General features: G+C 38.3%; 2 protein-coding genes across 6 annotated transcripts; one reads left to right on the forward strand and one right to left on the reverse strand.

Annotated features, from left to right (window-relative positions):
• Positions 1-6,135: 6,135 nt before the first annotated feature.
• On the forward strand, positions 6,136-19,459 carry LOC105829672. Of its 4 annotated transcripts, none has more exons than XM_012668700.3 (21): positions 6,136-6,261; positions 6,338-6,462; positions 6,909-7,310; positions 7,565-8,019; positions 8,497-8,678; positions 8,778-9,178; positions 9,602-9,779; positions 9,853-10,064; positions 10,679-10,863; positions 10,974-11,101; positions 11,399-11,533; positions 12,793-12,948; positions 13,383-13,509; positions 14,233-14,795; positions 14,998-15,378; positions 15,575-15,956; positions 16,152-16,486; positions 16,821-17,707; positions 18,137-18,270; positions 18,361-18,542; positions 18,674-19,459. In XM_012668700.3, the coding sequence occupies exons 2-21, from the start codon at positions 6,425-6,427 to the stop codon at positions 18,935-18,937; spliced, it is 5,727 nt and encodes a 1,908-aa protein (XP_012524154.1). In that variant the 5' UTR covers positions 6,136-6,261; positions 6,338-6,424; the 3' UTR covers positions 18,938-19,459. The 4 variants fall into 4 exon arrangements, with proteins under 4 accessions (XP_012524154.1, XP_028049838.1, XP_036149419.1 ...); XM_028194037.2 differs by lacking the exon at positions 6,136-6,261 and adding an exon at positions 6,567-6,775; XM_036293526.1 differs by lacking the exon at positions 6,136-6,261 and having other exon boundaries at positions 6,567-7,310.
• On the reverse strand, positions 19,160-24,417 carry LOC105829673 (RRP12-like protein). Of its 2 annotated transcripts, XM_036293527.1 has the most exons (6): positions 23,964-24,094; positions 20,694-23,896; positions 20,121-20,306; positions 19,921-20,037; positions 19,475-19,634; positions 19,160-19,360 (listed from the first exon to the last, which is right to left on the reverse strand). In XM_036293527.1, exons 2-6 carry the CDS (start codon positions 23,851-23,853, stop codon positions 19,264-19,266), a joined length of 3,720 nt encoding a protein of 1,239 aa, XP_036149420.1. In that variant the 5' UTR covers positions 23,854-23,896; positions 23,964-24,094; the 3' UTR covers positions 19,160-19,263. The 2 variants fall into 2 exon arrangements, with proteins under 2 accessions (XP_036149420.1, XP_012524158.1); XM_012668704.3 differs by having other exon boundaries at positions 20,694-24,417.
• Between the last annotated feature and the right edge of the window lie 1,648 nt (positions 24,418-26,065).

The raw sequence follows: 26,065 nt of genomic DNA on the forward strand, positions 1-26,065 counted from the left end.
AGGAGCAGAGAGAAACCTGAGAGCGGCCACCGCGGCCTTTTTCGTGCGACCGATATTTGACTAGCATCAGCTCCAAACGTGGATGTAAAGTCTGTTTTACATTAATCGCAAGCAGCTAGTTGCGACTTGCGACATCCAATAGGCGCTTAGTTTCTAGTTAAAGCTCGACATTTATTGGGTGTTGCAAATTACAACTGGCGACTGCAATTAATGTAGAACGGGCTTTACATCCACGTTTGGCGCTGATGCTAGTCAAATATTGGTCGCACGAAAAAAGCCACGGTGGCCGCTCTCAGGTTCCTCTCTGATAGGAGCATGTCGGAGCATGTGACGCGAACAGACCCATAATTTTGCTCCTAGGGGAGAAACGTGAAAAGTTGAAAGTTTTAAGTTACTAGCCTAGTTTACACCGAGTACTTGATTTCAATTTTCGCAGATTAGTAAGGGCCTAAACACAATGCCAGGCAACAGGCAATAGGAATAGAAATAATGAAAGAGAGAAAGAAAGAAAGGATCTTCTTCTCTCTTTTTCTCTTTCTTTATTTCCTGTTCCTATTGCCTGTTGCCTGGCATTGTGTTTAGGCCTTAACACTATACCGGTCACATACGCACACATACGTCAAAACGATTCTGCACACATGGATTTACTACTTCAACAGTGTTACTAACCTGCGGAAATTGAAATTGTATTGCCTAGAGAATTTGTGCGCATTTGGGGGGTGCGTTCTTAAATTCGCAACGGATGCAGCCAGATACACCAGAATGTCATTCCATTTTTGTTACTTACGGAAAGTTGAACAAAGATAGAATGACATTCTGGTGTGTAAAATGACGATCGGTATTACTAGGCTACGAGACCCCATATAGAAGTTGGCTGCACTGGAGTGGCGTGCACGTCGACATAAGGTGGCGTGACGGTAGAGGCATAGGGGATGCGAGCTGTCAACCGGATGATGAGTAGAAGGGAGAGCTGGACTAGGCTCCGGCGCGGATGTAGGCGCGGACTGCTCTCTCTCGGTTGTGAGCCTCGGACGTGATTGCGAGTGACTGTACAAAAGAACATTGAATATACCTACCTTTAGATATAGTAACTCGAGAAGTTTATTAAACCCGCATATATCCTAGTTTCACATTCCTATAGTGAATAGAGAACAATCTTACAACATCAGAAGTGGGATCGTGCTCCGGCTTTTCGGCTATTCGCGTCTCGTGTGCCTCGACCGCCTTTTGGAGCACGTGTCTTCTCGGACTTCGACGTAGCCTCGGTACAGGTGGGAAAATCTCGAATATCTCGCGAATCTCGACGGAATCAGTTTCGCTCCGATCTCGTCTCGCGCTCCACGTTTGCTCCGGTAACCACGTGCTGTTTCTCGAGCATCTCGTCTCGCTCCGAGCTACGTATCGGCTCCGGAGTATATCGTCGGCCAGCCATTACGCGTATCAGTCGCGCCTCGTGCACAGTGTCGTGTACTCCGAGTTAGTGTAATTATCTGGAAAAGAATAAAACTCTGATTATGGACCGCGAAAAATTATCAAAACTATCGACGGAAGCCCTGAAGAAGGAGGCTACGCGCGCCGGACTTGCGGATCAAATTAAAATACCGGTTGATCGCAAGGAACTCATTGAGATGATTCTCGCGCAAAGAAATGCGGAGAATCTGCCTGACCTCGATCCCGAATCTGCGAACTCGGTTCTCGAAGGTACAGAAGAAAGTACGGACTCGACGACGTTACATAGGGGTATGGAAACCGCCTCTCTCCCGAACGAAGTTAAACAGCTTCTTGCGGCGATGACCGCCGATTTCACGGCTAAACAACTCGAGCTGCAAAGACAGCAACAACAATTTATGGAAAGACAGCAACAACAATTTACAATGCTGGCCCAGATGCTTACCGGACAACGGGACGCGCCGCGCGAACAGGAATTTGCGACGGGGGTGAATTTGCAATACGCAACTTCAATACATCACTCACCGCCGAATCTCAACGGGACACCGAGGACGGGGGAGACAGGCTCTTCGACGGTTAAGGTGTCTACGCTGGTGACTCAGATCCCTGAATTCGGGGGTACGGAGGACGAAAACGTGCGAATTTGGATCCGGAGGGTAAATAGCGTAGCACAGATTCACGCAGCAACTGATGGAATCACGTTACTCGCGGCGTCTAGTCGGTTCACAAAGGTGGCAAAACGGTGGTATGACCGCCAGCAGGGCGCAGCTCTCGAAACGTGGACTGCACTGCAGCAGAGATTGACCAAGGCATTTGATAGCAAAATTTCATTCTACGGAGCAATGCAGAAAATAGAAGCTCGCACGTGGAAGTGCAATCGCGAATCATTCGTGCAATACGCGATGGACAAACTCGATTTAATGAACAACCTGGATATCTCGGAAAGAGACTCTATTAGTCTGTTGGCAGGAGGAATCACACTAGACTCTCTAAGATATACGGCTTTGTCCTTGGATACAGACTCGATTGAAGATTTTCTCGAAAAAATGAGACCGCTCACCAAGAACATTACGGAAACAGTAAAGAAAACTCCGAGCAAAAACGGCTCAAGGCCACGAGATCCGGACGCATGCAGGAACTGTGGCAAGAGAGGTCACACGCATAACGAGTGTCGCGGAGAAGCGATGTGCTTCTATTGTAAAACCAAAGGGCATCGACAATACGAATGCCCGAACAAGAGGAAGAGGAGCGAGGTAGCACCAGCTCGGACTACGTCAACGCGACCGACGACGACAGCCCGGTCCATGGAGGCATCGGCCGCGGTCGCAGCGGAGTCATCGGTATCGGAGTCGGTAGCGGCAGTAAGAGACATCGTTGCGGCAAAGGGAAATCGTCTGGAGATCACCGGCCCGTTCGTGAAGATACGCGCCTTAGAAGGAAAAGACTGTGAGTTATCCGCTCTAGTAGATACAGGAAGCCCCGTCTCGTTTATTAATAATACGGCGTTCACGAAATATATTAGTTTAAACGTTAAAGAATTAAAGCCAGTAGAACGTATGCTAACAAATCTAAGTAGAAAACCGTTAGAATTACTCGGAATTGTCAAAACAAATGTAACAATCGATTTATTACCCAGCGATCGTTTTGAAATTGAGCTGTACGTTATGCGCGATAACTTGTTCAACGGCGATATTATTTTGGGTCGCGACTTTCTTCAAAACGAAAATCTCACGTTGATATACAGACCGTTGTTATCTGAGCAAGGAGAGCGAGTTAGCTTGTTTGCATTCCTTCCGTTGTATGTGGACGAGGACACACAACAAGGATCCGTACTTGATACGGTCAAAAATACTATTATTGATTTCGACGAAAACACGAAGTCACGGCTAGAACAAGTGATCGCGGAAACACAGCTCGCTGAGATCATTCCCGAACCCGATGACTATACAGTCAGCGTGAACATACGTGATCCCTCGATTTTCGCGTTTGCGCCACGACGCTTCGCCTATGCGGAGAGACTAGAGCTTAGGGCGATAACGGATGACCTCCTGCAGCGGGGTATCATCCAACAAAGCACCTCGCCGTACTGTTCTCGGGTAGTACCTGTAAGGAAGAAAAATGGAAAAATGAGATTGTGCGTGGATCTTCGACCATTGAATAGCCGCGTAAATAAGCAAAAATATCCATTCCCGCTAATCGAGGATTTCCTAACAAGGCTCAATAATAAGAAAGTTTTCACGTTGCTCGATTTAAAGGATAGCTTTCATCAGATTAGAGTATCCCCGGAACACACCAAGTATTTTGCATTTGCGACCCCGGATGGTCAATTCGAATACAAATATTTGCCATTTGGTTTCTGCGAATCTCCCGCGGAGTTCCAAAAGAGACTCGTGCAGATACTCAATGTGTTTATTCGAGACGATCGAGCTATGGTATACATTGATGATGTTCTAATCCCGTCAGAGACTGTTGAGCAAAATCTGGAGACCCTCAGGGAAGTTCTGATTACCCTGAGAAAATATAGATTCGAATTAAACTTAAGTAAATGTCAATTCTTAAAAAGGAGAATAGAATTCCTCGGCTATATCATATCAAGTGACGGCTTAACGCTAAGCCCGCGACATACGGAAGCAGTACATAATTTTAAAATACCAGAATCGGTTCACGAAGTGCAACGTTTTCTCGGCTTGACTAATTATTTTCGGAAATTTATCAAGAATTACGCCCTTAAGGCAAGACCGTTGCATAACTTGTTACGGAAAGGAGTTGCATTTAAATTCGATAAAACATGTTATCAAGCATTCAACGCGCTTAAGGATGAACTTATTTCATCACCAGTGCTTCAATTGTATGACCCGGTAGCAGAGACAGAGCTACACACCGACGCAAGCTCTCTCGGCCTCGGTGCAATATTATTGCAAAGACGACAGAGTAAAACATGGGCTCCTGTTGCTTATTTCAGTCGTGCGACCAACCAAGCTGAAATGAGATACCACAGCTACGAACTCGAAATGCTGGCTATCGTACGCGCGGTGGAACGTTTTCATTTGTACTTATATGGTATAAAGTTCACTATAATAACTGACTGTAACGCGATAGTACATGCTGTCAATAAGGCAAACATAAATCCTCGAATAGCTCGGTGGACTCTCACATTACAGAATTATGATTTCAAGATTGTACACAGACCTGGCAAGTCAATGGCTCACGTTGATGCGCTGAGTCGTAGCGTAGCTGTAGTTGATGCATTATCGCTCGAATCAATCTTAATGTACAAGCAGCTTGCTGACCCCAGAATTCTAGAAATAAGTCAAACTTTAGAAAAAGCTCCTATGGAAAATTATACATTAGTCGATGGATTAGTATACAGAATAGTTGATAATCAGTTAAGATTTCTCGTACCAGAAGCGATGACGGTTAGCGTGATCCGTACATACCATGATGACATGGCACATTGTGGCTATGAGAAGACACTTCAAGGGATTCAGCGGAGTTATTGGTTTCCCGCCCTACGAAAAAAAGTACAAGATTATATTAATAATTGTATCACTTGTATAATTGCGAATAGTTCGGCTAATAGATTGGAAAAGAATGTGCATGTATCAGTCGCTAAGGCAATCATGGACACTCTACATATAGATCATTTCGGTCCGCTACAAACGACCGTAGACGGATATAAACACATTCTTGTAGTTATTGAAGCGTTATCGCGATTCACGTGGCTGTTCCCGGTAAGGACAACCTGCTCGAGGGAAACTATCAGCCAGCTCGATATTATTTTTAACACATTTGGCAACCCGCTTGAAATTGTCTCGGATAGAGGTACCAGCTTTACTTCAGAGGAGTTTGCTGCTCGTATGAAACAACTAAACATAAATCACCGCAAAATAGCAGTCGCATCTCCTTGGGCTAACGGCCTGGCTGAACGTGTTAATCGGTTTTTGAAAACCTCGTTATCCAAGCTGATAGATTCCCCCGACGGTTGGAAGGCTCAACTTGCCAAAGTACAATACGTTATTAATAATACATACCACTCTGTGATAAAATCAACTCCCGCGCAATTGATGTTCGGTTTCGACCAGAGAAACCACGTCGATGCAAGTCTGTCACGGCTTACAAAAGCTTTAACAGACTGTGATTCTGAATTAGTAATAAGTCGAGAAGAAAAAAGGTTAAAAGCGATCGAAGCAACCGCGTTGTTACAACAGTATAATAAACAATACGTTGACCAAAGATCTCGTAAGCCGACTATTTATAAAAAGGGAGACTTCGTCGTGATTAGAGATACGCGCGTTAAACCCGGACAAAGCGGTAAATTGAAACCTAGTTATAAGGGACCATTTATTGTTGACAAGGAACTCGGTTATAATAGATACGTGATCAAAGATGTACCTGGATTCAATCACTCTACGAGACCGTTGAATACCATATTATCGTCGGATAAATTAAAAAAATGGACTAATTTACCTTCTATTGAATAAGTGGTGTAAATAAATATAATTACAGTTGCAGCTTCGGGACGTAGCTGAAAAGTAGAATGGCCGAACTGTAAAATGACGATCGGTATTACTAGGCTACGAGACCCCATATAGAAGTTGGCTGCACTGGAGTGGCGTGCACGTCGACATAAGGTGGCGTGACGGTAGAGGCATAGGGGATGCGAGCTGTCAACCGGATGATGAGTAGAAGGGAGAGCTGGACTAGGCTCCGGCGCGGATGTAGGCGCGGACTGCTCTCTCTCGGTTGTGAGCCTCGGACGTGATTGCGAGTGACTGTACAAAAGAACATTGAATATACCTACCTTTAGATATAGTAACTCGAGAAGTTTATTAAACCCGCATATATCCTAGTTTCACATTCCTATAGTGAATAGAGAACAATCTTACAGGTGTATCTGGCTGCATCCGTTGCAAATTTAAGAACGCACCCTTGATACAAACATTTCTGTCATTTGTCAGTGTGAGCAGTGAGTTAAATGTCGCTTTACCTGCAGTCGTGCACTCATTACACTCGGTATGTTGTGTTCGCTGTCTTTTTCTTTCGAACGCCTAAATATATCTCAATAGATATATTTTTTTATTTCTCTTTTTCTCAAATGTAAAAATATTTTTGGGAAGGAACGTGAATAAACCTCAACAAACCTATGGAAACGTAACAACGCAGGCAAATGTGCTATGAGCAATGTTTCCAAATACTAATCATTCCAAATATTAACTACTGTTAGTTTTTAAATGCTGTCATTGACATTTCCTTGAAATCATGGAACCGATTACTTGAAATTTTGATGTGGGACGGAAAACTTCTGACGGATAAGCTTAATGAAAATGTTTGAAATATTTTACAAAAAAATATTTCCATATTGTTTATTTATATGCTATTTAATTACTATATTGACTTATGTTGTGGAAAATTATATCTTTATAAGTAACATTTGTGTGTGTATATATTTATCATTTCAGAAAGATGGATCCTGAAACTGTAATGACAAATGAGAATTTATTTAAGCTGCAATGTTTAATTAAAACCACTGAGATACAGCATAGTGTACAATGCAAACTTGAGGGAAAATTATTTTTTGCATTAGCAACCAACAATGCTGAAATTGTTCTCTATTTTAAAAGGGACTTCTCTTGCCTACCTGTTATTAAAAAGATACCTTGGTTTCAAGGATTACATAAACAAATCGCTGCTTTTTGCTTTGATTCAAATGGCACTTGGTTACTATGTATAACTTTAGATGGTTCATTGTACGTACTGCCTGCTTTAACTTTAGTCGGTGAACATTGCGTCATTGACAAGAAATGGAAAACTGATGATGCAACGTATATTCCTTTTGTAAATTCTCAGCTTTCTCATTTCAGGTAATTTTATACAAAAAAAAGAATTCTCCAATCAATAATAATTCCCAAGTTCTTAATATTTTGTATCACAATAGTTGTATGCTCTATTCTCTTTCATGTATATGCTATTTTCTACTTTAACAATATTGTATTCTCGTATCTATCATTCTTTAATTTGTGTATATAAGAATATATTATATATTCTTTTATATTGTACTCTATATATATATATAAGATTAATTTAAAAAAATTTTTATATGTACTATTGTTTTTAGACCAATAGCTATTACATGGTGGAAGGAAACGAAAATGTCTATGGATATAGGTATTATAGGGACAGAATGTGGAGCAATTATATTTATAAGTCTTTCAAGTGGTCAACAGCTAGGTGTAACATATATTAATGAAAGCATAAGCAGTTTACATATTTGTCAAAATGAACACAACGAGACTGTGTCTCTTTTGATAACAAGTAAATTTCAGCAGCAATGGCGTTTGTCTTTGGAACATGTGTCTTTTAATTTTTCGAGACATAATTATCAAAATAGAGAATCTTACAACGAATTAAACTCAAATGGCATAGTTTGTGATAATAACGTGGAAGATTCTGTTCCTAATAAGTCAAAATTACAAGAACTTAAACAACTTTCTGTTGAAAAACTCGCTATTCTTAAACAAAAATTAATCGATACTAAAAATCAAACATTAGGAGAAAGTTTGCAATGCCATGGTAAGTATACAAACATATTTAGAGAAATATACAAGATGTAATATTAAATGTTTCAAGTAAAACACATATAATGGATTTTTTTAAATTTTTGTTTAATAAAAAAATTGTTTTCATATTTTTTTATTAAAAGAGCAAACATAGTTTTCTCTCACGCCTAAATATAACATACAATATATTTTTTTATAAACAATATTATAAAAGATCTCAATACAAGATATCTTTTTTTTTTAATTATAATTCATCTATTAATTTAAAATGATATCTTTGTGATTGTTCCTTGACTTATTTCAATACTTATTAATACTTATCAATATGTTTTTCTTTTCTTTATTACATATCTGTGCGCACACATGATAAAAGTATAAAATTACGTACATTGTCACTTTCATAAGATTTTTGTCATGTATGCATCTAGTTTCGTCATTACCATCGCTAAAAAGTTCATAAAACAGTAACTGTGACTTATTAATATCGCAGATATCGCAAGTATCAAAGAAAACGATCATTTAAATGCTGTTAATATCCTGGAAATATCAGAACCAAAGTTAGGTTTTATCAGTCCAGAGCCAATATCAAAAGATACTTTCTTGTCTTTGCAATATGACAGAGAACACAGGCAATTATATACATGCTATCATCCTGTCACTAATTACATTACAGTAAGATCTTTTTGCATGGTAGTTTTCTTAATTTGATCAAGCACATATAGCACAGCATTAATATTGATCCTTCTAATATAATAATCTCTCTTTTTCTAGGTACATGGTCCAAATCTAACTGTAGTACCCTTGTCAATGCACAAAATATTCAAGTCGTGTGAAACTGTTGTATTAGCGCATAAATTATTTTTTATTGCTGATGTTAATCAACGTGTAATATATATAATATCCGATCAATTGTCTGAGGCTCATATAAACAAAGACCATCAATTTAACCCCGAGTCTATTATTGGAGCATTTTCTTTTAAAAACAGTAAGGAAGTGATACGTGCAGTATATAAAGTAACAAAATCTGCTAATATTGTACCGAAAAGTGTCTCTGAGGAGATTGAGAATAAATGTACTTTATCAAAGAATATAAGAGATATTAAGATAGAACCGTTTAGTTTGGATACATGTATAATTGTGACAAACCGCTGTGTATACGAAATTGTTTTAAGGTGAATTAAATTTTATTATATATTTTAATTTCATTATAATTTATAGGAGAAGCATTTATAAAACCGAAATTGTTTTCTTCTTGCAATTTGTTACATTTTTTAATTTTAAATATGTTATATTTGTTATATGAAAAAGTTTTTTGTTATTCGACAAAAATCTGTTTTCTGTAATAATTTATTTTTTAAACTTTATGAAAATAGGCTTTGAAATACAAAATCTTACTTCTTTATTTTTATAAGAAAAATTAAGCTGAGCAAACTAATGTATAGCATAATTTTTTAAACACTCATATTTTTATCTCAGCCTGTAATTGTAAGACAAAATAGGTCGGGATTGTAATTCAAATATTAATTAATTTCTAACTAAATACTTGTGTAATTTTTTGTTACCGTTTATAGCTGTTAAATTATCTTTTATTTTAGAAAATCTCTTTTATCAATTTTTATGGAATTGATATTGAAGAAAAACGAGCTGCAAAAGGTGGGAAAATTAGCAATGATTTTTGGAGTGAATGGACAACAATTGTTGGAATATGTAGGCGATCTATTTCTATCGAATAAAGAATTCTCACGCGCAGTAACTTCGTATAAGATATCCAAGGTAGATGAGAGAAAGAGAGAGAGAGAGAGATTCTCATGTATAACATATCTCTATTTTAACATTTTTATTTCAGTGTAAATTATTGAAGAGCGTATTAAAGTTTGCATCGGTCGGCCATACCTCAGAATTATTAAGTTGTTTAACTCATTGTTTACTGACACCTGTTATTACTGAAATGCCTATTGCAACAAGGATACATTTATCTAATTTGTGTGTACTCTCCTTTATTGAAATGATACTGAGGGTTTGGTCAGAACAATCTAAAGTAATCTATAAAGAATTCTTGTAAGTCACACATTTTACAATTATATTTACAAAACCTATTACGCGCGCGTTTTATAATAATCTATATAACGACTAATGGCATGTTTTCTTAAATATATAAACATTTATTAATAACAATTTCAACTAATTTTAAAATTTCAAAATAATTGCTTTAATCAAAATATTTTTTTTATACTATACCATAATGCCTTTGCATAAATTCGGTTACTTACAAGGGTACCTCGCGAACCCGAAAATTCTGATTTTAATGAAACCTTTAAACCGTTTATAAGGCCAAACGAAAAATTTCTAAATTCATGTATTTATCCCCTTTACATTTATCCCAAGTTATTATTAAAATCAGAATTTTCGGATTTGCGAGGTTTCCTTGTTAGTATGGTAATTTTTGTAATACTTGTATTTAAAGTACCTATCTTATTGATTTTTTTCTAGCTTTTACTTTTCCTATCACGAGAATTTTAAAAGATTATTAGAAAATATTATAGAAGTAGCACTTGTTTGTGTATGCACACATACACTTATTAGAAAATATTATAGAAGTAGCACTTGTTTGTGTATGCACATACACTTTATATATGTAAAAAATTCTATTTCAATTAAACTTTTATTTTTAGATACTTTTTGTCCACAAATACATTTTATGACGAGTTATTAGCTATTAATATAGCTGGTCAAACTTATCTCTGGGAGGTATTACACCACTTAGCGACACAAAGGAGTCTGTACAATCAAATGTTGGAGATTCTTATAAAGGCGATACAAATATTTGGCGCAAATATCCAAAATCATCCAAAATCATGTAATATATACGTACATACTGTACATGCACGTGATTACAAGTTTTCTATACAGTTAAAAAAAACATGCATACATATATTGTATGGGATCTAATGAGTATTTTTATTTTAGATGGTTTACTCATATGTTTAAGTGAATCTGATATAATGCAATCGATGTTATTAAACTACGATTTAGCTCGATCTCATATATCATTTGTGCGCAATAATTTGCAAGATTCTCAGATCTTCGTGCTTCAGGTGAAAAATCTTAAGTATTGCTAATGTTATACAGATGATTGCATCGCAAATTAGACTATAATATTTCTAAATAAATTTTTAAAAAATAAGAGAAAGAATGCACGTACGCATGTATTGAACGACTTCTCTACGTTCATAAATTTTACATGAAAATCAAAGTTGTCTTGATCAAGTTAACTAAACGCGAATACTTGAATTAATGAATTAGTGTTTGATGTTTCAAGAAATCAAAATAAAGTTTTAGATTGTTTTTTAAATACTACGATTTTGTTTAACAAGATAAATAACATTCCACAGAGACTAGTAACATTGTATGATCCAACAAATCCAGTATTACGACCGAAATTAGTACAATGTAAATCGCGCCATAAAATGATGCCGTACAATTTCCAATTTGATCATTGTGATTCCACTGTAGATTCTATGGATAATGTGAGTATTGAGTTTCTGGCATACCGAATACTTTCAAGATTCGCACACTAATTATTCATGATATGATATTAAATTAACTGAGCTTTTTAGAGAATAAAAAGAAATTTTCTTTTATAAATTTATGAAATTATTAATAAGAAACAAAGAATTTTATTTTTTGTTAAAAAGATATCAGAATTACTTAAATGAATTTTTAATTTATCACCAAAACGTTTAACTATGTTTGGATTTAAGGGTGTATCGGATATACAATCTTAGACAAAAGTGCATGAAATACTTAAATATCTACGCCTAACGCATAGTAAATCTAGATGTAAGAAACTTGAACGATAGTTGGAGTCTTATTTTTACTCTTACAAAAGTATTTTTCACGTATTTGCGATTTTTTTCACTTATGAGTTTAAACTTTTGACAGTAAAAATGCACAATTATCTCAAGTTATATTTTATTTCTTTAAAATGGTGTAGTGAAGACAATTGAAAATTGGTAGATGTTTTCATCTATTCATATACTAGATGTACAAAAAAATTCAAAACATTGGTACTATTTCTTCTATATTTTTTTAGCTGTTTTATCCGTCAAAATCGTCTTTTTCCATAAGATAGAAAAGGATACCATGTAAAATCAGTGAAAATTAAAATAGTTATAACTCAGCAACCGTTTAGTTTAGGATGCGTTTTCAATTTTTTGCAGTACATTAGGGAAACTGAAAGAACAATTTCACAAATTTTTAGCAATTTTGTACCATTTTGAACTTCAGTCCGATACATCCTTAAAAAATTTCTCGAACGAAAGTAACGGAGCATAGTTTAAAGAACTAGAAAATGTATATTATAAATTATATTAGATATATCACTTAATACTACGGAATTCTGCTATGAAAAAAGACTGCTATTTTGTTGAATTTTTCTTAATTTTAATTGCGTTTAAAAAATTTGTAAACATAAATAGCGAATTTTGAAGTATTAGACATCTGTGATATCTCGATGACATTTTATACAAGATTGTCTTCAAACAATCAGATGTTCTTTTGACTACAAATTTCTAGCCGATTAATTTTTCAAGCAAGAATATCTTGAGATAATAGTAGTTTCAATTTGTAACATTATACATTTTTATGTACCAAGTTTTAAAATTAAATAATTTTTTTCTTTTCAAAACTTGTAAAGAAAGAATATGTTGATCTGTGATAGAAACAATATTTTTTAAATATAGTTTCGAAATAATGTCTTTGTTAACAATGAAAACATTTTATATAGGATACTCAGACAGATACTATCGTGGAAGAGATCGTGGAAGAGATAATTGAAACGTTTATACTAGTTTTGTTGACTCTTATTCATAAGAAACAATTATTAAACCCTAATTCCAGATTCACTTTTTTGTATGACGTACAATTGCCAGAAGTAAGCAAGGTAATTTTAATTTACTTTCTATGTTTGATAAATGAGAATTCTTGTATTTCAAGAGAAAAACTTTTATTAAAGCATAAAACATGGAACTTGTGGAGAAATTTTACAAATCTCTTGTTCCATCTGTGATATTTTGAAACATAATTTTATTTCATAGTCTTGGTCGAGAATTCTTATTTTTGATTACGACACATCCTAAAAATCTTTTAAAGATTTGTCATATTGGTAAAGATAATAAAATTACGTTTCCATCAAATTGCGTGATGATAAAACTATACGATTCGGATATTCGAATATTTAATGGAGTGAAGAAAGATTATATGATAAATGAATGTATAATCTTTTTTATGACGTAGAGGACATGGCGTAATCTAATCATTCAGTCTTATTTTTTAATTCCCCGAATCTCGTAAAATTTTACACTTTGATCTGTATAGGAATATTTGGAAGTGGCTTTGAATATTGATTTTAAGAGAAGACCGTTAAGTACTGGATTTTCCCACGTTGCGCTTGTTAGAAATGATAAGATCTATACTTGGGGAAGTTCAGTGCAAGGTTGTTTAGGTATGTACCACTTGTGTGACAAAACTGTAAAATAAATACAATAGCTCACACACATCTCAAAATGCAATAGTAATAGTACATGTATCTAAAAAAAATTTACATGACCAGTCTAATGTTTACATGAAGTGTAAGATAAAAATGCAAACAAATCTCTTATTAATTATCCAAAGACTGGCATGTCAAATTTTATTTTTGATTATTTTCAATCATTGAAGAGCATAGGTATATATTTTATTAGAAAAATATTTTTTCAATACGGACAGATATGTAAAAGAATTTTTGTAATTGTAAAAGAACAGTTGGAATTATGTGATGAAAAACAGCAAGAGTATATAGTGAAAACAATTTTTTTAAATAGCTATTCTGTCGTATGTTCTATTGTATGTTCAATCTTCTTTTTTCGCAGTGCAAGATGAATTTCATGAATTTATATATAATTTCAATATATGTATATATATATATACATACTTTTCGAAATTTTTTTAAAGTAGCTTTGTTACATTTTATATTACATCTAAAAATTTTGTTCGCATATTGTAAAATTGTAGATTGAAAATAATTGAAGATAAAGGACAATTGAAGCACATTCTTATATTATAATCCTTTCGCTTATTGACCATTTGGATTCTCTTTGATCATCAATTAAATTTGTTTACAACATAATAATTCTTTTATTCAATTTTTTCGTTAACATACAATTAAAATGTCGTTAATGATCATCAGGTACTGGCTCTAGTGTTTTGCGATATGGGACACCTCATGCCATATGCTTCTTCAGAAGTATGAACATTCAAGTTTTTAGTGTATCGTGTGGACATTGTCATACCCTAGCGGTTACTAACAACGGAATCTATGCTTGGGGAGCCAGTCAATTTGGCCAGTTAGGACTCGGCAAGGTGCTGCAATGCTCGAGCCCGGAATTAGTTACTTCGTTGGCGCAAGAAATGATTGTCGATGCAATAGCTGGACAGTATCATTCAGTAGCACTAACTGCGGATGGCAGAATATTCACGTGGGGTTGGGGCGTTCACGGCCAATTAGGGCATGGTAATACCGATGAAAAGACTACACCGTCTTTGGTCAAAGCTCTGCTTGGCGTAGTCGTGTGTCATATCAGTGCTGGATACGCACATACTTTAGCATTATCAGTAGACGGTGTCGTGTACGCCTTTGGATGTAACGTTCTTGGCCAATTAGGAACAGGTGATAATGCCAAAAGTTCTATCCCGACAAAAGTATCATTACCCGATGGGATAACGCTTATAAGTACTGGATACTTTCATAATGTAAGTCAGTCAAACATCAAACGTGACTCACATCACTAGCAGGATATATTTAATTGGTTTTATTTCTTTTCCTTTTTAACGCAACATGTGACGGTTATGATAATGTCATTAAAACTGATCATTGCTTTTTACATTTGTAACTTCATAAATGTTTCAAAAACTTCAACAATAGCGTTTTCATATGCGTGTTCTATATTTGCAGTTAGCTGTTAGTAATGCAAATAAGTTATACATATGGGGTGCGAGTCCTCAGGTTCTCAGATTACAAGCACAAGCGCAAAAAAAGACTCGTATATTAGAGCAACAAGATGCTGAGAAAAAGAGTAAGGCTTTGGGCAAATCGGACAAAATATCAAGTGGTGTTAGAAATTTAAATGCAGAAATAAAAGAAGAATTTTTGAAACACGACGATGCACAAAGCAAGTCTGCTCAAACCATTACTTCTAACATGGAAACGGAAACGAGACCCGAGACCAAAAATGCACATTTCAAAGATTTTAACTTTGATTTGACCGAAGAGAGTCAAGGACATTTAAAGCCGTGTATTGTCGATACAAGTTTAGTAAAAGGACAAATTAGTCAGGTTTGTAATACAAGGAGCTTGAAATTTAGCTTAACAAAATGTTGCGCTTAGTCTAGTAACATTGCAAATATTTATGTATCTTTAAACTAAATGTGAAGAATATACTCTTATTAACTCGTGACGTTAATAGAAAAGAAACTTGCTTATTTTATGTTTATTAGATATAAAATAACTTGTGATGTGATCATTTGTGCAGATATCAGCTGGCTGTCATCATAATGCGTTGGTAACGAAAGATGGCTCTTTATATATATGGGGCCGCAATTTGGATGGTCAGATAGGTAACGGTACGCGGCGAGAAGTGCCAATTCCGACACCTTTATATTACAATTCAGCCTGTATTTTTGCACAAATACCTCCTAGACATAATGATGTTAAAAGAATGCGGAATCAAGAGGATTTGGATGTTGGCGCCAAGTTGAATGATTCATTAGCAAATAACGGAAATGTACTTGAGACCAATGGAAATTCATCGATGCATACAGGCAATGCTGACTTAAATAAAGAGAGAATCAACCCTGTAATTAATGCCGTTGGCATTGCTTGTGGATATGATTATACGGTCGCGATACAACCAGGTTATACAAAAAAATTATACACACACATACACACACACACGCAAATCTAACTAAAAAATGGCAACAATTACGATTGAACCGCAATTGAACCTTTTTATTTTTGTAACTCTTATATAGTGCACAGTTTTTAATAATTTTAAAAATGTAGCATAATTTTGTTATAAATATATATATATATATTTTTTTTTTGTTTAGGAGGTACGGTATTAGCCTGGGGTAATAACAGCAGAGCGCAATTAGGTCGCATTCCTGCGAAAGAGGCACGCGATGCCGACGATAAACTTGTATTACTGAAATCATCAAAACGAATAGTACGACTTCCTAATGCGTTGCATATAGCTCTGGACGTTCCTAGTCAAGTACCTGATATATCTACCCCAGTAATATCTTATCAATTTAACGACGCATTTTCTCTCGCTGGATTCGTTCGTCCTTTGAGCATTATCGAAAAATCACCTGGAGAATTAACGCTTCATTATGTTTTACAGCATTTCTATGGTTTATATAACCCCACCAATATTTTAGAAAAGGTTAGCTGATCATTTTATCTGATAACTGATAGAAAGTGTGGCATAATAATGACAATAGAATTCGGAAAAAGAAGAAAAAGAAATTTACTTTTTTAATCATCCAATCATTGCAGTCGAATTTATCTTTCTCTTTTGAGAAAAGCATGACGCGTGAGCGTATCAAGCCTTCAATTTTTTTGCGCGCAAGATGACGTATGACACTAACTAACTTTACAATCAAATGTGTTAAATCGAATATTCAAATTTTAATTTAAAACGAAATATGGCACACAATATAGCAGTTGCTAGATAAATTATTTAAACAGCTTTACAAAGTAGACCTTTTCCATTGCAGTGCATCGATTTAGAGAATTATCAAGCTTGTTCTAAAATAGCAGCATTAGAAAGTAATATTCTGGCTGCTTTCATTTATCAATTGAGAATGTTACATAAATTGAATCTTCAATCCAAACATTCAAACTCAATGTCGGAAATTCCACATAAAAGAACAGAATCGACAATTGGAATTAGTTCAAAAAGCATAGATTTGACGAAGAATTCTACATCGTCTCGAAATATCAAGAACACTGAATTATTCAATAGACAAGCAGAAAAGAATCTTATGGAATCCTTAGAAAATAGCGTTGTTCGAAACTGGACGAAAATTTCTACGAGTAGATCTTTGAATAATTTGCAAACATTCGCACAAGAATTATACTCGTTCGATTGTCAAGGTGGTTTAGAGGAATTGTGCGGAACTCGAAAAAATGACGATCCATCAGAGAACGTTGACGCAAATCATTCCGACATCAAATACAATGCTAACAAAGATGAACAACAGGAATGGATTGAACATTTTAATTTTAGTGAAAACGATTCACTATTGCAAAGTAAGGATGTCATAACTCTTAACTCTGCGCAAAATTCAATTCAATCGAGCGGCACGAAAACAATGCTGATCGTCAATGACCATCAGTGCGACGTAAATTACGAGAAAACTATGTTCTATTCAAACAAAGTATCTTCACATTCTCATAGGAATTACATAATCAATGAAACCATAAGAGCATTAAAGTTTTATTTGAAAAGTATCGATAATGAAGCAAATACTGTGAAATGTGAAATACTGCAAAGTGCAATCGGTTTTTGGATCGAGCACAATTTTCCGATGCAAAGTTTGGAGAACGTGTTTCTCGAACATATACATATTGTTTATTATCCTCTTGGATTATTGCTTTTTTGGTAAGTTTATAAACATTTGCCTCTTTGTAGTTTTATTACAACAGTAGCCTTATGTTTTACACATCACACATACGATTATACTTTTCTTTTTAATATGTCTATTTAATGATGCACACACGTGTACACACACACACACACACACACACACACACACACACACACACACACACACACATTCCACGACTCATGATAAAAACTCAAATTATTTAGCTCTCGCATTAAGACCGTCTTTTTGAATTACGAGGGAACGAGAGAAGGTAAAGAAAATATACGAAATCTGTTATGTTACATTAAAAATGCAATGTAACTGAGGAGATGAAATACGAGTAGTTTAGGAATCCCTGATGTGTAGCGATGTAAAAACATAAAAATTAGATGATCCGAATGGAGATGATTAATTTAATTTTTTTACCATTACTGTTTTTACAGTCCGGATGCGATTGAAAGATATTTGAATATAAGAAAGTACGATTATGAAAAAAAAGATTGGTGCGCGAACAATTTATTCTCATTCAAATTCTGTCTTCAAGTACTGTCAATGTTAATGCAGCGTATAGATGAAGGTCGTTAACTTTTATCTTTCAAAGTATCTTTAGAAGTATAATGAAATCATGGATTAACATAACAATGGAATAACCGTTTATATATTTCAGATGACATTATGTCGGAATATGTTAAAATTTTCTCCTCTTTAATAGCGGATAATTATGGAGCACCCTTAAATGGATATCCAGGTGCAAGTAGAAATAATAATAATCCGAAACAAATGATGAAAGGTATCGTCAGTACGATATTTTCCGAAACGGAAAATTCCAGATTATTTGCACACATTAAGGTAATATATATTTCATTAAGATGATAATTTTAGAAAATAGATTTTTATTATACTAATTCCATGTGATTTTTATTCGTTACATTGAATTAACGTTATACTTTACATAATTAAATCTGTTTGATATAAAACAGGACTTGGATGCTATAAATCATTTGCTTACAACGGAAGAAGATAATATGATATTTACTTGTGGACATAACTTTCCAACATCTCTGTACAAAGCAGACATTATCCCGACAATGGAAACTGAATTGTTAACATCTCCATCATTGATTCTTCCATGTACATCGCAGTATTTAGGAAATATGTTATCTCGCACATCTGAACCAGAGATTTTGTGTCCTTTATGTATAATCGGAGTATTACGAGCAACAATGGTAAAGGATTGCGAATAAAGGTATGTTAATCCTTTCGATATGTATCTGAATTAAGCTGAATTTGTAGAATGGTTTTTAACTACACACACACACACACACACACACACACACACACACACACACACACACACACACACACACACACACACACACACACACACACACACACACACACACACACACACACACACACACACCATACACACGCACGCGCACACATTGCAAAAATTATATGTCTAATAATAATGATACATCATTAGATAATATTACGATTAGATAATATTAACGTTAGATAATATTAACGTTAGATAATATTAACGATCTAAAGGGACTGTTGTTCGTTTTTAACATTTTCTTCGTTTATTCCGTATACCTGTGCGAGCGCCTTTTCTCGCTCCGGTAACTATACTCTGGAATTTACCTATGTTTTTCTTCTTTTTTCTGTAAAAGACAAATGTTCCATTTATTAATATATATCTAAAAATCAAGAATATTATGTAATACATACGTGTGACATAATTAAAGATATACAACTACAAATATCTTGTTATTGACCTTTTGTTCAATATAGACCTCGTCAAAGGTACATATGCGTAGGGGTCTGGTTTACCCTTTCTCTTAATATCTCCCCTAGCCTTCGTCGCACGATATTCTGAACCAGGTTCACTTTCTACCTTTCTCATTTTTAAGGATCGATGAATACCCGAACCACCAGCTGATATTAAAAAGAAAAGTTAATAAAGAGCTATTTAGCTAGCATAATAGCAATAAATGATTTTATTAATGCATTATTTATTGTAATAATTATTACAATAATACAATAATTATTACAACGTTTTTACTCTGTCAACCGTCTGTCAACCGTATCGCAGTAATTATCGACGCTGTTACACAAGTTGTTTAATCACAAATCCAATTCCTCACTTATCGCATTGTATATCAAATATCGTCTTAACTTTCTTAAAATATAGTTATATCAATACAAAAACTTGTAAAATTACCTCGATATCTTGACGATGATTGACTCTTTAAGCTCGTCGCGTCCAGCGTGCTCTCACTATATTTACGTTTTTTCCCAGTAATCTTGGTGCTCATCACCGATACATCATCTTCGTTTCCTAGTAAAGGAGAAACGTAAAATCGCATAAATACGCTACGTAAACTTTTTCGATACCTAAACAAAATAATAATAGGTATTTACTATAATCGTCTTCTGAATCACTCTGAAGGAAAGAAGTTTTCTTCTTTCTCTTCTTATTCCTTTCATCAGCGTCGCGGTCCTTCTCGTTATTATCCATAATGATGAGACGACCATCAGGTGCAGTCGCAAAGTCAGGATCCTTTACTTTCTTCTCTAGAATCTTTGGATTTGATACCGGTTGTGTAGCTGAAACGTACGAACAAGACAATAATAATCGCATGATTAAAGTCATATACATTAGCTATAAATTTTTAAAGGAGCTTTATTTTCGTTTTTTTTTTTTTTTTTTCAGGTATTGTCTCTGAGAAATATAGAATATGTAGAATAGAATATATTGTATATCAAAATTCAAAAGCAACTGACAAATGGAGTTTAGTTTGATTTTTGACTAAAGGAAGGACAAGTAGACTTTACCTAGTAAAGAAAAGGTGGAAAATTGATGAAAAGAAAGTTGAACTGAGAAAGAGAGAGGGAGGGAGGGAGGGAGGGAGGGAGGAAAAGAGAGAGAGAGAGAGAGAGAGAGAGAGAGAGAGAGAGAGAGAGAACGAGAGAGAACATTGGTTGTAAACCAACTTGTGATATTTCTAGCAGCTGTGGGATCTGCAAAATCGACTATGTTGTCTTCACTTTCCTGAATCCAAGTGAGCCTTCTTGACGTTCCTCTCTTCTTTCTCTTTGTTTCTGATTCGTTCTCCATAGCTTCAAAGCATTCCTCGTCGCTGTCAGCCAATATCTCCTCTATGCTCTTGGGTTTTCTCTTGGCATCAAATTCCTCATCGCTATCCTGCTCCAACTTTCTCGCCCTTTCCAGCTCCCGCTTCTTCCTCTTAGCATCCTCTATCTTGTTGATATTTTTTAGTCTCTTGTGCAGAGTCATGTCCGAAGCCGGCACCATGTTCGATATCGGCCCTATGCCGTACTTTCTTATTAGTTTGACCAACATGTCTCGCACCTTTTGGCGAAAATGGCGCTTACAGTCCTCGCTCATTTGCGAGAGTGCGCCGACTATTCGCGGTAGGGTCGGTGCCATCACGTCGGGAGGCGTAACATTGATATACACCTTGACGTAGGACAAGGCGGACTCGACGATCTCTCTGGTAGGACTCGTCAGAATTGTGCAAACGTGTCCCAAGATTTCGCCGACCGTCTCCATCCCGAGTGCGTGATAATGGTGATAAGTGATGGACGCCAGAGCAAGAAGACTGGCGCAAACGTACGCTGGCTCCCCGCCCAAGCCCACCATCAGAATATCCACGTAGTCCTTGAAATATTCGGGATTGCCAAGAAATCTCTCGGCGATCGCGTTGAGCAGACGATACGCCGCGTCGCGACATTTCTCATTAATATTCTTGACGGAGAGCACAGCCTCCGGCACAATCGCCTCGAGGAACTTGGTGCCCTCGAGCTGCGGGTGTATCCTGACAAGATGCGCGAGACATCGGAGACGCGCTCCTCTGCTCGTCTCGATGACGCTGGTCGCCGACGCGGCGCCGATCAGCGTCTTCTGAATCTGACGTCGGTGGTCGTGCAAGAACCGCTTGCAAATATCCTTCTCGCTGCCGCATATCTCCTCGAGGAAGCGGTAAGCTTTCTTTTGATCCCTTCGCTTGGTGTTATCCATAAGGACCGGCACGCACCTGCAGTCGTAGTACTTGGTCAATCTGTCAGCGTCCGTGTAACCGATCAGCGTTCTCGTTAGATCGTAAACGCTTTCCTTGGAAAAGTCATCCGCGCCAGGTTCGTCGAGTTTGTTCAGCGCTTCATCGAACAACTTGTTGGCTAATTCGCTGCTCACGATTGTCATGTAAGCCTTAATCGTGTCGAACGCAGCGAGACGCGCTCCCTCCTCGTCCGTGCCGCTCGGTCTCGTCGTATACAGATTGAAGAGTATCGGCAGATAATTCTTAGCGAAACGGGCGAGTTCAGCAACAACGGCAACGGCGTCGTTGTTGTCGTCTTGCCGCTCGGCGGCATCATTCCGCCGTGGCCGTGTCGCCTTGGCGATTAGCTTCCTCAAAGCTGCCATCGCGGGTAGCCTCAGTTCCCTCCGACTATTGATGGCTATACCCAACAACCTGGCAATGTGCTGAAAGTTATCCTTGACATCGCTGGCGTCGTTGCATATGCTCGGCAAGATGGACCAGATCTGCGTTACCAGGCACTCGTACGTCTTGCCGTCTGCGCGAGACGTACTCTTGGCTCTTTCCTCGCATCGCATGGCGATCGGTAACAGAACATCCTTAAAGAGGACGATGGTGCCACCGGTCACGCAGTCCTTGAGCAGCGGAATCATCCAGCTCCGTCTAAGATTGAATATATTTTTGTTGCCGTTGTCATTGCTGATTTCAAGAGGGAGAATGTTCAAGACGGCTCGAGGTCCCATCGCCCGAATCGCCGCTCCGATGGCGTACTCGGCCTCACGATTGTACGCAAAATCGTGGAAATCTCGCAAATCTCCCAGAGTCTTGACAATCCTCGTGAGCTCGTGGAGCTCGTGGTTGGAGCCACTGGTAACTTGAAAAAGGACGGCTGTGAGATGAAGAACGTGCCGCCAGGCGCCGAGGTACCGATAGCTCAGAGTCTTGTGCATCGTCTCGACGACGCGCCGCAAGATGGGCTTGACGAGCAAGATTCCACCGCCAGACTGCTCGCATAGAGGTGCCACGCACTCCTGTAGAATGGTCTTGACGGTGTGCGCTGCACCAGCGACGATTTCCGTTTTGTCGGAGAGCAAAAGCCCGACGCACCTATCGAGCGTTTCCAGCATGACGTAATCAAGCGTCGAGAAGACGTCGACAGCAGCGGAGCAGCCAAACGGCAGCCTTTTCGAGGAAGTCGAGGAGGCGGCCAGGTGCGCGAGGTTGCAGTGAGCCTCCCGCAAGACTGCCAGCCACGCTAGAGTCGGCTGCGGGTCGTTCGCGGACGGCTGATAGTCGTAAAGAGCCTTAATGATGTTGCCGTTTTGCGAGAAGGATAACGTCGCCTCTGACGGCCTCGTGACAAATAATCCGTGCAACGTCTGCAAACAGCAGGACGTTATCACGACGTTGTTCAACGTCATGATACTCAGTAGACGTTCGCAGACGGTCCTCACATGTGACTTTGGGAACTGGTGCATTATATCCTTGAGAAGAGTTAGGACGTGCAGAAGGGTAGTCACTCCCATGGAATTGGAGCTCCCTGACTCGCAAGCGGCGTCGAGTTGCGCAACGCAGTGCGCCGCGACCCGTCCCGCGGCCGGATGATGCGGTGGCGACGGATTCGAGTCCGCCTGGCCGATTGATGATCCCGTGCCACCCTTGAGAATGGCGCATACTCCGTGCTGGGCGGACTTCCGTATCTTGGGCTTGGCGTGAATGACAAAGGATAATATGGCATCCATCGCCTGCATCGTTGAGGAATTGGACCAGACGGCAGCCTCCTGTGCTCTCAACAACACCACGAGGCAGCCAATGCAATGCCGCAGTATTAGATGGTTCTCGCTCCCTTCGGCGACCGCGTATCGCGACAGAATTCCAAAAAGGGCCCGACTCGTCGGGCCAAACTGCAATGCGAGGACCGTCCTCGGTACCGTTCTCAGACACATCCCGAGCAGCGAGAGCGTCGCGGCTACGGAGGTGTCGTCCTCCACTGCCTCCAAAGTGCTCATTAACGCGGCAAAGTATTCGGTCGAGCTTTCGCTGCCGCCGTTCTGTTTGATGATCTCTGTGACAGCTGCCAGCACCGCCAGCATCTCCTTGTGTACGATCGAGCTCGACTGAAAACGCTCGAGGAATCTGCCGAAGGAGAGATTCGAGCAATTGCTGTAATTGGTAGCAAAGGTGTCGCGCGTATTCGCCGTACCGTCAGTCACCACGCTGCTTCTCTCGTCCTCCTCCTTCGTGTCTAGGTCGAGCCTGGCGAAATGCGGCCCAATACCTTGGATAGCGTCGTGCTTTCGTAGATCCTCCCTCGTAATACCTCCGCGTTCTCCTACCGTCGCCACCGAGGAGAGCTCCTTAAAAAACATTCCGCTCGCTTGTTCACGGTGCTTCGTGGTCACCGGATTCGAACTCGAGCTCTGACCTTTCGCCCATCGTTTCGCCTTCTTTCTACTTGCCAAACGAGGCCCCAATTTCCCCATCTTCTTTCACGAGCTTAATTTTGCTGTTTAAACTTGCGATATTACGAGTTCTGGATCAATGAGATCAAAATCGAACAATTGAAAGAGGTTAATCGCTGTTAGATCGCAGTTGAATACCTGAAATCTGTGAGTAACACGTGCTCTCCGCGCCACACACACACACACACACACACACACACACACACACACACACACACACACACACACACACACATTAGGGCTGCGTTCGGAAATGTCACTCGAGTGCTCTCGGGTATCATTCTATCTTTGTTTCACATAGAACGAACAACAAGGATAGAATGATACCCGAAAGCATTCAGGTGTTTCCGAACGCAGCCGACCTCAGGGGCTCGATTCTTGAATTCATTTGCAAGAGAAACGTATTCGCAAATTCTGTTCTTACAGAAAAGTTGAAAATTTATTGGCTATCGTATGGCTTTTAACCAATAAACTTGCAACTTTTCTGTTAGAGCGGGTATTTGCGCATACGTTTTCTTGCGAATGAATTCAAGAATAGGGGCCCAGGGGTGCGTTCTTAAATTCGCAACGGATGCAACCAGAATGTCATTCCATCTTTGTTATTTACGGAAAGTTGAACAAAGATAGAATGATATTCTGGTGTATCTGGCTGCATCCGTTGCAAATTTAAGAACGCACTCCAGAAATCAAGGCCCTAGTTTACACCGCCAAGCACTTGGGCTGCGTTTCGATATTCACCAATGCCCTAGGGTCTGTTCGCGTCACATGCTCCAACATGCTCCTATTCACCCCAACGCACTCCAATACGTTGATTCCGATGACGCCAACCTATTAGAATGCGTTGGAGTGAATAGGAGCATGTCGGAGCATGACGACGCGAACAAACTATACTAGTTTACACCGAGCACTTGGTACGCGTATCAAGTAGTGAATTTAAGTTGATTAGCCAATGATTAAACACATTCACTAGTTATTTACTATGACATAGTTTACACCGAGCACTTGGTACGCGTATCAAATAGTAAATAACTAGTGAATGTGTTTAATCATTGGCTGATCAGTTTAAAGCCCTCACACATGAATTGACATAACAATAACGTAAGGTTTTAACGCGTCAGATTGGGCGACCATAACCGTAACCTGCCGTAACCGGCTAATTCAAGTACGTGATTGGTCGAAACCTTACTGTTACGATTATGTCAATTCATGTGTGAGGGCCTTTAAATTCACTACTTAATACGCGTACCAAGTGCTCGGTGTAAACTAGAGCTATTTGATACGCGTACCAAGTGTTCGGTGTAAACTAGGTCTATGCGTGAAACGGATACATGAAACCATAGCAATTCTTCCTCCATCTATATATACTCAAAGATCGCAATACGCGCCATGGGACAACGTCGTCACTCTCACTCAACGCCACAGAGATCGGTCTCCAGGGGCTCGATTCTTGAATTCATTCGCAAGAAAACGTATGTGCAAATACCCGCTCTAACAGAAAAGTTGCAAGTTTATTAGTTAAAAGTCATACGATAGCCAATAAATTTTCAACTTTTCTGTAAGAACAGAATTTGCGAATACGTTTCTCTTGCAAATGAATTCTAGGCTGCGTTCCGTTTCAATGCATGATGCGCATAATGCATTGTTCATCCTTGTTTAACGTTTGACAAACAACAAGGATAACCGATGCATCATGCGTATCATGCGTGAAACGGAACGCACCCCAAGAATCGAGCCCCTGGGGTGCGTTCCGTTTCACGCATGAAGCGCATGGAAAACTTGAAGATCGTTCCGTTTCACTCCATGCGCAATTCATGCCCGCATGGGAATGGTCTCCCGCGCCCCA

Source organism: Monomorium pharaonis, chromosome 11 (assembly GCF_013373865.1).
Source record: "Monomorium pharaonis isolate MP-MQ-018 chromosome 11, ASM1337386v2, whole genome shotgun sequence".
In the NCBI taxonomy this organism is placed as follows: Eukaryota; Metazoa; Arthropoda; class Insecta; order Hymenoptera; family Formicidae; genus Monomorium; species Monomorium pharaonis.

Bases quoted from the DNA above. Each gene is read 5' to 3' on its own strand.
- LOC105829672 (XM_012668700.3), top strand. From the start codon at position 6,425: ATGTCGCTTTACCTGCAGTCGTGCACTCATTACACTCG. The intron at 13,510-14,232 runs GTATGTACCACT...AATGATCATCAG, and splicing joins TTCAGTGCAAGGTTGTTTAG to GTACTGGCTCTAGTGTTTTG. The intron at 16,487-16,820 runs GTTAGCTGATCA...TTTCCATTGCAG, and splicing joins CCACCAATATTTTAGAAAAG to TGCATCGATTTAGAGAATTA.
- LOC105829673 (XM_012668704.3), bottom strand. From the start codon at position 24,243: ATGGGGAAATTGGGGCCTCGTTTGGCAAGTAGAAAGAAGGCGAAACGA. The intron at 20,038-20,120 runs GTAAATACCTAT...CTCCTTTACTAG, and splicing joins TGATTCAGAAGACGATTATA to GAAACGAAGATGATGTATCG. The intron at 19,361-19,474 runs GTCAATAACAAG...TGTCTTTTACAG, and splicing joins AGGTCTATATTGAACAAAAG to AAAAAAGAAGAAAAACATAG.